Source organism: Asparagus officinalis, chromosome 8 (genome assembly GCF_001876935.1).
Source record: "Asparagus officinalis chromosome 8, Aspof.V1, whole genome shotgun sequence".
Classification (NCBI taxonomy): domain Eukaryota; kingdom Viridiplantae; phylum Streptophyta; class Magnoliopsida; order Asparagales; family Asparagaceae; genus Asparagus; species Asparagus officinalis.
Genome location: NC_033801.1, coordinates 32755086 through 32765986, shown reverse-complemented (window position 1 = coordinate 32765986; position 10901 = coordinate 32755086). Strand labels below are relative to the sequence as shown.

Sequence of the window (10901 nt, the reverse complement as noted above, 5' to 3'; positions counted from 1 at the left end):
TGATGCCAGTTAGTTTGCAGCATGAGTTCTGAACACAAGCATGTAGTCTGCTGCAGGTTCTGCGTACAGTCCTCCTTTGTGAGATTAATAACTACGGTTGCATACTTTGAAATATTACAATGAGATGGAAATTATGTTACTTAAGTAGACTTAAACAATTGCTCTCTATTTATTTAATTGAATGTTTCTAAGTGAAATGTATACGCTTCAACAGACTAAAACTACATTAAGTTGTGCCTACTTTATGTCCTTTCCAATTGCATGAGGCAGAGAATACCACCAGCATGATTTGCTTACGAATTGGGAACTCATACCACGATGCAAATAGTCAATATAACTGTCCAAATGAATATAAATATCTTTAAAGTGACAAAGAATTGAATGGTAATGCCAAAATAAACATAAAGGCAGGGGCGGAGTTACATTGAGTCCAATGGGGTCCCAGGACCCCAGTAAAATCTAAATATGTACCAGATATTACATATAAAAAACATAAGTGCAGCAATGGCCCAGTGGTTTAACACTCCAGGACCCCTATAATCCACCAGAGTTCGAGTCTGCTGGGTTGCATATTTTCACGATTTTTTTGGACCCCATATGTGTTTTTAAATTATAGTTTGCCATTAAAATAACTTGTGCGTAAAATCTACATTATCAATAATTTTAGGACCCCATATGTTAAAAATCCTGGCTCCGCCACTGCATAGAGGTAAGCTATCAAGAAAACCTACGAAACCCAAATGCTTCTTGCTCTCATTGTTCATATGATCAGCATATTTTTCATTTTATTTTACGCTTTTATCAAACTTCGATTGTGCAACAGAACTCTTGCCTGATCCTCTAATTATATGCCTTGATCAAGATCCTAATAAAAGGAAAGAGCAATCCTCACGTCCTTTTAAACTCGGATATTCACAGTACTCCTCCATCCATTAACTGATAGGTATTCAAGCACTTCAGATGTTTATCGAATGTGTGAATTCTGTTACTTGATAGTTCCACAGTAGCAACTTTTCCGTTGTAATGCAACCTTCTAATAGAGTTCTGATTCTTTGAACAAAAACGGGCCTCATGAAGTTCCCCTTCCTTCCAACAGATATTAATTGTAACCCCTCCTCGAGCCTTCAATCCTCTGACACATCCTTCCACCCATTTATCTCGAGGCACAGCAGGGAGTAAATAAACGTCTTGTATTGTGCTCTGGACAATCATTTCCGCAATTGCTGCTGTAAAACTGAACGCAGGCAATTGCATCAGTGTCTATATGCAAAAACTGAGTCTTCTTCAAGGGACAAGAGTGTTCATAATGCTTACCCGAAATTAGCATCAATTTGGAATGGAGGATGTGCAGTAAATAAGTTACTGTAAAGACCCCCTTCAAAATCACTTTCATGATCTGGGTCAACCAAACTGATGAGTTGCTTGATCAATGTATATGCATGTTCACTGTTGTGAAGACGAGCCCATAGAGCCATCTTCCACGTAGTTGACCATCCTGGACCCTCATCTCCTGCGTTAGTCATGAAAATCAAGTTCAATTTATTGGATGGTACGACATGAATTATGATGTGAGAAGATGAGAAAGAAAGGGAAATTTTACAGAAGTTTGAAGAAGGATAGACATACTAAAAGGCCAAACTATGTATATATGTTTAACCTCTTCTCTTTTCAATATTTTGTGTGCCCGAGGATTGTTGTTATGGCGGATGTAGGATCAACTGTGGTGGATGTTTATAAATAAAATGTGTAAAGACTGAAGATATTTAATAATTATGTAGAATGTTCATTATTAGAGGTATAAGGAATTCACTCTAAGAGTTATAAGGAGTTATAGAGATGACACTAATTTGAGGGTCCTAAAAGAAATGGAGAAAGGGAAAGGGAGGGAAAACATTTTCTGGAAAATCATTGGGACCTAAACAAAATTTTACGTAAGGAATATTTATACTAACATATTGGAAAGGCAGAGTAGCAAAAGGCTAGGTGTAAAACAGAAGCAGATAAACAAGGAATTGCAGCGGGAGAGATAATTACCTTGATGCTCTGCTAGTCTGCAAATATATTAGACAGCTATGACTAAAATACAAAGAAATGATACCTCACCAGGTAATATATACAAAAAGGTAACGGTGACGGGATACGGGATAGCAGTCGAATAAATGGCAAGCAAGCAATATTTTCCAGGGAGAATGTTAACCAAAAGTCATATACTTGTTAATGAATCTTAGAAGTATGCTAACAATATTCAAAGATGTATGAATACTGTGTGGAAACTAAATGTTCCAACAGTTTCTTCATCAATCTCCCTTCACAGCAGATTGTTCAAATGTACCATAACTAAAATCTGTCAAGTGTTCTGAACAGTAATAGTACTTGGTAATGAAACAACCATGCTTGATTATTTACAGAACAAATCATATCAGCTTTGCCGTTAGAAAGAACAATTGATAATTTTAATAGACAGCTAAATTGAACTCTGATAGATATTGATCTCAGTTAAATTGAATTCCAGCTAGATCGTTGGGCAACAAACCTCTTTTCAGGAGGCTATTGGCAACAGCTTTACACAATTCAGGAGTACTCTCCAATGTGATTGTATGACCTGGGAAGAGACCAAATAAGTGTGACACATGCCGATGATGAATATCAGGATCCTCAAAATCTTCTGCCTGCCATGAACGAACAGACAGACTAATTTCCACCATGGGACGTCCATTCCACAATAATAAAAAAGTAATTTTTAAGAATGCTTATGTAGTATCAGTGATAGCAATAAAATTAACAATATGAAAGGACTAATAACGTTCACTTATGACTTACCCATTCCATGATATAGTTCTCCCTAGATATTCTTGTTGGGGGCAGCCTTGATCCTGCTCGCTTAATTTGACTGATTAAACTGCTATCAGACTTTCCCAAAACCTAACATCATAAAAGGAATGTAAAGATTGACCTTTTTGTATGATCTTTAATGCAGAAATCCAAATATCTGATTCTCCGAATAGCAAAATTCACAAGCACAAACATCTTCAGCCAAACAAAGTCGGTAGGAAGCTATTTTACTTACTTCAGCAGAAGCAATAACAATAGAGAAAATTTCTTTTATGATTGACATGTCCATAGTCGTTGAGTAGCTGACACTTGCAGTCTGGCCATCAGGTGCAATAAAAGAATGTTCTGGTGATGTCGAAGGATTTGTTTCCAAATACCCTCCACGACCTTCAATCAACCAATCAAGTAGAAAAGTAGCACATCCTTCCAACAGTGGATATGCTTTATTCTCTAGAAAACCCTGTGCACATAAATGAATTTAGTACTTCCTCTTGAATCTCTATAAAGAAACAAATCAATTCCCAATCTCAATACAATCAAGGATGCGTAGGAAAATCGAAACAACTAGTTGTTGCGCCTAATCTATCCGTGGGACATATACTAATCAGTCTTTCAAGTGTTCTAATTGAAATGAGAAGTTATACATATATTCTTATGTAAGTTCACTGAAGAATGAATACTTTAACACTCTGGTTCTTTAACAGTGTGTTCCAAGTTCCCTGCACAAATAAAACTATGGATACACCAGCCTAGAGGGCTTTTGCAGTTACTTTCGAAGAGCAACTAATAAAATATCTGGACATTAGTCTGTAAAAAATTAAATGCTTACTTACACAACAATATTCCTTACTCATATCATCTTCTATTGGTCAACGGGGAGACTTCATAACATAGCTTTAGGTTGAGATTTAAATTTGTAGGACCTATATAGGGACAGTTGGATAATTGGAGAGTTGGTCACTATATTTATCTAGTAATTGGATGTTTATACCTATTTTTAATTGCTTGGATGACTAGTCATCTAATTAAATACTAATTAGACTGTTAGTCACTTCTAATGTTTTCTGTCAGTTTATGTTGTAAATTTGCATTTATTTTAGGCTAAATATTAGAAAACACTTTAGTTTTAAACGATTATCAGATAACCCCAATAATTTCCAAAATATCAAAAAACCATCCTTAAGTACAGTATTTATTGGAAAACCCACCTTTATCTTTAAGATTTTATTATAAAACCCCCTTTAACTTTGAGATTTTATTAGAAAAAAACCCTAAAAGTTAGGGTTTTCTAATAAAATCTCAAAGTTAAATGAGGTTTTCCCCTAAACTTAAGGGGAGGGGTGGGGGTCCTAATATTTTAAAAAAAGTTATGGTGGGTTATCGGATATATCATCCAAATTTTATTTTCTTTTATTGGTTTGGGGGGGTTGGGGGGGGCTTTTTTTTTTGGGATGTGGGGGGTGGGGGTTCACTTATTCTATATTTTACAAGTTAATATTTTTAAGAACATAATGCCAAAGTAATATGATTACCCAATACAAGTTGCTTGATATGTCACAAATTTTTATTTTCATTAGCGAGCAAGATATTACACATGGGAAGAAATCTATTATATCAAATGACCGAGAAATTTTGTATGCCACATCAGCAAAATACGATATATCAATTGATGAAAAACATTCAAAGTAATAAATAGTGCAATTAGTATAAAATTAAATGGCCAGCCATCCAAGTAATTAAAACATAGATACGAGCATCTGATTATGTGATAAATATAGGAAACATCAATCCAAATAACCAGACCCATATAAAGCTAACTAGAAAAAGATGAGCAGGGGCTTGTAAGTATGCTAAATCTCCAACTTCTGCACATTGTCATTGTAAAACCCCGTAAATTTTATTATATTATGAGAAAATAATAATAAGTGAGTTTTATTGTGATTAATATTAATTTGGGATGAATGAGTATGTTTAAAATCAATTTGAGATCGATTAAGTGAAGAAGTGGCAAGAGAAGTAGCAGGAAGTTCAGGAGAATCGATCAGGCAGACTGGCGGTCGGGGGGTGCACAGAAGGATAGTAGGATTCGGAGCTGAAGGCGGTCAACCGTGACGGTCGACCGTGACGGTCGACCGCGCGTACCCTGTAGGTGATTTTTGGTCTCGGGATGAGATTCAGTTGACCGCCGCGGTGGACCGACGCGGTCGACCGTCGCGATCGACCGCGTCATAACTGTAATCGATTCTGCTCTCGGGTTTTTGATTCGGTCGACTGCCGCGGTCGACCGCGATACCTGCGCGGTCGACCGCCGCGATCGACCGTAGACTGTTTTTGGGCTGGGCTTTGAATTTTAACCCGGTTTGTTTCTGAGTTGATATATAATTCTAATTGTAATTAGTTAGGGTTAAGCAATGACGATTTTGAGCAGTCTTTTGAAAAGAATTGTTGCATCCAATTGTGGGAGATTTGTGAGAGATCTAGAGCTTTGTTTTAGGGTTTGATCGGTGAGATTTGTAACTTTATTTGTATTCTCTTGATTTCTAATAGTAAGAACTCCCCCCTCCTTGCCCCGTGGACGTAGGCAACTTGCCGAACCACGTTAAACTCGTTGTTCTTGTTGTGATTGTGATTTGCTTATTGGTTGTGATTTATCTCGAGTTATTATTCGTGTCGTTTCGAGAACTTTCGTCGCGTACAATAATTGGTATCAGAGCTTCAGGCTTGTTTGAAGGATTCGGTAAAGATTCTTATCTGAAGAGTTAGATCGGTAACATGGGAGAAGCAAGCACATCAGGTTCATCTCTTACGAAGACGATACAGAGTCTGAGCATCAATAACACGAAGATTGATGTTCCGAAGTTTGATGACAAGATCAATTTCGGATTGTGGAGATGTCAGGTCATGGACGCCTTGGATACATAGAATTTAGATGAGACTCTTGAGTTAAAAGAGAAACTCACTGATATGAAGGATAATGTTTGGAGGAAGATGAACAGTAAAGCTTATGGTGTTATTAGGTCATGCTTGATGTCGGATCTTATTTATGATGTTATAAACGAGACGTCGGCGAAGAAGATGTGAGAAACACTCAATGAAAAATATCTTACGAAGAGCATTGAGAATCGGCTTTACTTGAAGAAGAGGTTTTACCAGTTCAAGATAAAAATAGGAGTTTCCATCAGGGAGCATGTCAACAATTTCACGAAGCTACTTTCAAATATGGCCAATATAGACATCATAGTTGAGGATGAAGACAAGGCGATGTTACTTTTGTGTTCGTTGTCCGATGATGATTATGGTACGTTTGTTCTAACTATGATCAATGAAAGAACTATAGTTAGCTATAAGGTGGTGACCTTAGCTTTGGTGAATTATGAGTTGAGAAAGAATGATGGTGAACCCTCCGAGAAGGCATCGGGAGATGCATTAGCTGTTCGATGCTGTGATCCAAACCGCCGCCAGTTCAACCGCTCAAAGTCAAAGAATAGGAGTGCCTATAAGAGTATTGGTAGAAATTAATATCGGTATTGTAAAGAAGAAAGACATTGGAAGATTGACTGCCCAAAGTGGAAAAAAAACCGGGAAGAACAAAGAAAAAGCTGCATAGGCTTCAGAAGTGAATGTTGCAAAAGCTATTGTTGAGCATTCAAATTCAGATTCTTCGGGCTACTCGTGCCCTGCACTACCGTCGGTTTGCTATGTTGATTCCACAGAGTGGATGATGGATTCGAGAGCTACATATCACATATGTCCTAGGAGGGATTGGTTCTCTAACTTTGAGGAGCTGAAAAAAGGGGATATCGTGCTTATGGATAATGATCACTTATGTCCTATTGGTAGTATTGGTTCAGTCCGGATTAGGATGAATGATGGAGTGATTAAGGAGTTGAAGAAAGTGAGGTTCGTGTCGTAATTGACTAAGAATATCATTTCTCTTGGGACTTTGGAGGCAGCTGGATATAGAGTGATCTTAGAGGATGCTACAGTGAATGTCACTAAGGGTTTTATGATGGCGATGCGAGGTGTCAGAAAAAATAACCTATACTACTTGAAGGGTAAGACAGTTATAGGAGGTCTGGCAGTTTCTATCACTACAGAGGATGACACTATCACTTTATGGCATATGAGACTTGGACACACAGGTGATAAGTCCCTATAGTCATTGATGAAACATGGGCTATTAAAAGATGCTAAGACCTGTAAGATGGAACTGTGTGAGCACTGCGTACTCGGGAAGAAGACTAGAGTGAAGTTTGGCACCGCTGTTCACAACACTCGAAGTACATTGGATTACATTCACACGGATGTTTGGGGTCCTTCCAAGAACACATCTCTTGGTGGGACCAACTATTTTGTCACTTTTATTGATGACTATTCTAGGAGGAATTGGATATACCCTATGAAGCATAAACATCAGGTCCTGGATATTTTTGTAGAGTGGAAAAAAAAAGTGGAGTGCAGGCAGATAGAAAGGTGAAGACTCTATGTTTAGATAACGGTAGAGAGTACAAGAGTAATTCGTTTCTGTAATTTTACCGGAATCACGACATTAGAAGATACTTCACAGTTCGAGAGACACCGTAACAGAACCGGATGGCTGAGAGATTGAACCATACCTTGCTGGAGAAGGTACGATGTATGATGATGTAGAGTGGATTGCCTAGATCTTTTTGGACCGAGACGTTGGTTTATGTGAGCCATCTCGTGAATAGGTTGTCGTGCACTGCGATAGACGGGAAGACTCCTTTGAAGTGTTGGTTTGATTCGGTGGCTAGTGACTATGAGTCGCTTCGGATATTTGGATGTCCAGGTTATTACCATGTCAGTGATGGTAAATTAAATCCGAGGGCGAGGAAAGCAGTCTTTGTGGGATTTAGAGATGGAGTTAAAGGCTTCAAGTTATGGGATCCACAGGATAAGAAGATAGTTATTAGCAGAGATGTCACATTCGATGAGGCATACATGATGAGGTCTCGAGTCCCTCAGCAAGTGAAGGAATACCAGACAGTTAAGATATCACAGCAGATGAAGGATGATGTGACTCCACCCACTCCAGAGAGCATTGTATCCATCGAGGCTCCTACAGAGGTGACACTAGGAGGAGATAGGATGATAACCGGGCAGATTGAGAATACAGTGGAAGGTGAGACTCAGGAATAGGGTCATGTTCGGTGGTCCATTACAGCAGATAGACCGAGGAGGGTGATCCGTCAACCAGCTATGTATAATGATGTCATTGTCACATATGCATTATCAGTGGAGGTCGTTGATGATATGGTTCTATCCACATTCAGGGAGACAGATTCTAGCCCCGATTCGATCAGGTGGAGGGAAGCTATGGAGGAGAAGATGTAGTCTCTTCAGAAGAACGACATTTGGACACTTGCACATCTACCTAATGGTAAAAGAACTATAGGTTACAAGTGGGTATATGTGAAGAATGAGGGATCTTCTATTGGGGACATTCGATTCAAAGCCAGATTGGTTGTCAAGGGATATGCACAGCTTGAGGGCATTGATTACAACGAGGTATTTTCACCCGTTGTGAAGCATTCGTCGATACAGATTTTATTGGCGTTAGTGGCACCGTTGAATTTGGATTTGATCCAAATGGATGTGAAGACAGCCTTTCTACAAGAAGATTTAGATGAGGAGATCTACATGACACAACCATTGAGATTCAAAGCTGTAGGAAAGGAAGATTTTGTTTGCAAGCTGAAGAAATCTCTTTATGATTTGAAGTAATCGTCGAGACAGTGGTATAAGAGATTCGATAACTTTATGATTGGCCATGGGTACACGAGGAGCCCATATGACCCATGTGTTTATATGCACAAGCTACAGGATGATGAGCACATATATTTACTTTTATATGTTAACGATATGCTTATTGCTTTCAGGAATTCTTCGGCTATTCAAAAGTTAAAGGAGGAGCTGTCATCCGAATTCGAGATGAAGGATCTTGGAGAGGCAAAGAAGATATTGGGTCCGAATTCGAGATGAAGGATCTTGGAGAGGCAAAGAAGATATTGGGTATGGAGATCGAGAGAGATAGGGTGAAGGAGAGTTTGAAGCTTACACAGAAGAGCTATTTGCAGAAGATGTTAAAAAAATTCAGCTTTGATGAAAATACAAAAGCAGTTAGCACTCCATTAGCTCCCCACTTCAAGCTTTTAGCGTTGATGTCGCCTGTTTTAGTTGAGGACAGAGATTATATGTTGAAAGTCCCATATGTCAGTGCAGTAGGTAGCTTGATGTATGTGATGGTGTGTACGATGCCAGATTTATCACAGGTCGTGAGCATGGAATCGAGATACCTGCACGTCCCAGGAATAGTCATTGGAAGGCCGTGAAGTGGATTCTACAGTATGTTCGAGGCACAGTGGATATTGGTTTGGTATTCCAGAAGGATGAGAAGAATGAGCATGATTGTATTGGTTACGTGGATTCAGATTATACTGGAGATATTGACAAGCGCCGGTCCACTTCAGGTTATGCTTTTACATTGGCAGGTGCACCTGTATATTGGCGATGTACACTTTAGTCCACAGTGGTTCTCTTTACTACAGAGACGGAGTATATGACAATGACTGAAGCTATGAAGGAGGCTTTGTGGTTGCATGAATTATTAGAGGATTTGGGGATTGCACAGGAGACCATTCGGATATATTGTGATAGCATGTCAGCTATCTATTTGACGAAGAACCAGGTTTATCATGCACGTACGAAGCACATCGATGTCAGATTCCACTTTGTTCATGATGTTTTGGATGATGGAGATATCATATTGGAGAAGGTCCACACGAACGATAACCCTGCAGATATGTTGACCAAAGTTGTTTCAGGAGTAAATTTTGATCATTGTTTGAAGCTTTTAAACATTCTTCAGTATTGAGGCCTTTGGAGACTATTTGGGTGAACTACATTCGGCTTGATTCCTTGGGAAAGAGGATACGTAGGCAGTCTTTCAGATGCAGCCGGTTTGATTTCGATAGGGGAGATCGTGTTTTAGCTCTAGTTTGGATGATTTGGTGTCGGCTCAGTTTTGGTAGAAACATTTGTCGAGGTGGAGAATTGAAGAAGTGGCAAGAGAAGCAGCAGGAAGTTCAGGAGAATCGACCAGGCAGACTGGCGGTCGACCGTGAGTCAGCGGCAATCGACCGCGAACGTGTACAGAAGGGCAGCAGGATTCGGAGCTGAAGGCGGTCGACCACACGTATCCTGTAGGTGATTTTTGGTCTCGGGATGAGATTCGATCGACCGTCGCGGTCGACCGCGCTATGACTGTAATTGATTCTGCTCTCTGGTTTTTGGTTCGATCGACCGTAGCGGTCGACCGCGATACCTAAACGGCGGTCGACCGCAGACTGTTTTTCGGCTGGGCTTTGATTTTTGACCCGGTTCGTTTCTGAGTTGATATATAACTCTAATTGTAATTAGTTAGGGTTAAGCAAGGACGATTTTGAGCAGTCTTTTGAAAAGAATTGTTGTATCCAATTGTGAAAGATTTGTGAGAGATCTAGAGCTTTGTTTTAGGATTTGATCGGTAAGATTTGTAACTCTATTTATATTCTCTTAATTTCTAATAGTAAGAACTCCTCCCTCCTTGCCCCGTGAATATAAGCAACTTGTCGAACCACGTTAAACTCGTTGTTCTTATTGTGATTGTAATTTGCTTATTGGTTGTGATTTATCTCGAGTTATTGTTCGTGTCGCTTCAAGAACTTCCGTCGCGCACAACAATTAAGTACATATAAATAATATATAGGTATAAACATGCATGTATGTTAGCTGAAAATTTAGCAAGGTTGATCGACTGATGCCTAGTGATCGGTCGACCGATAGGCTCTTGTCGATCGACTGATGCTTAGTGATTAGCCGACCGATGGATGCCCAGAAATCGGGTTTCAGGACGGGTCAAATTTTGTGTTAGCTGAAAATTTAGCAAGGTTGATCGACTGATGCCTAGTGATCGGTCGACCGATAGGCTCTTGTCGATCGACTGATGCTTAGTGATTAGCCGACCGATGGATGCCCAGAAATCGGGTTTCAGGACGGGTCAAATTTTG

At 39.4% G+C, this 10901-nt stretch overlaps 1 protein-coding gene across 1 annotated transcript in view; it reads right to left on the bottom strand.

The window, feature by feature from the left end:
- LOC109821099 (alpha-L-fucosidase 2-like) overlaps positions 326-10901 on the bottom strand; it is a 14352-nt gene continuing 3776 nt past the window's right edge. Inside the window, exons 2-6 of the mRNA XM_020387295.1 lie at positions 3068-3292; positions 2821-2922; positions 2534-2669; positions 1315-1510; positions 326-1234 (exon numbers count right to left, since the gene is read on the bottom strand). Of these exons, the coding sequence (XP_020242884.1) occupies positions 913-1234; positions 1315-1510; positions 2534-2669; positions 2821-2922; positions 3068-3292 (981 nt within the window). The 3' untranslated portion in view covers positions 326-912. The remainder of the gene's footprint in view (positions 1235-1314; positions 1511-2533; positions 2670-2820; positions 2923-3067; positions 3293-10901) is intronic.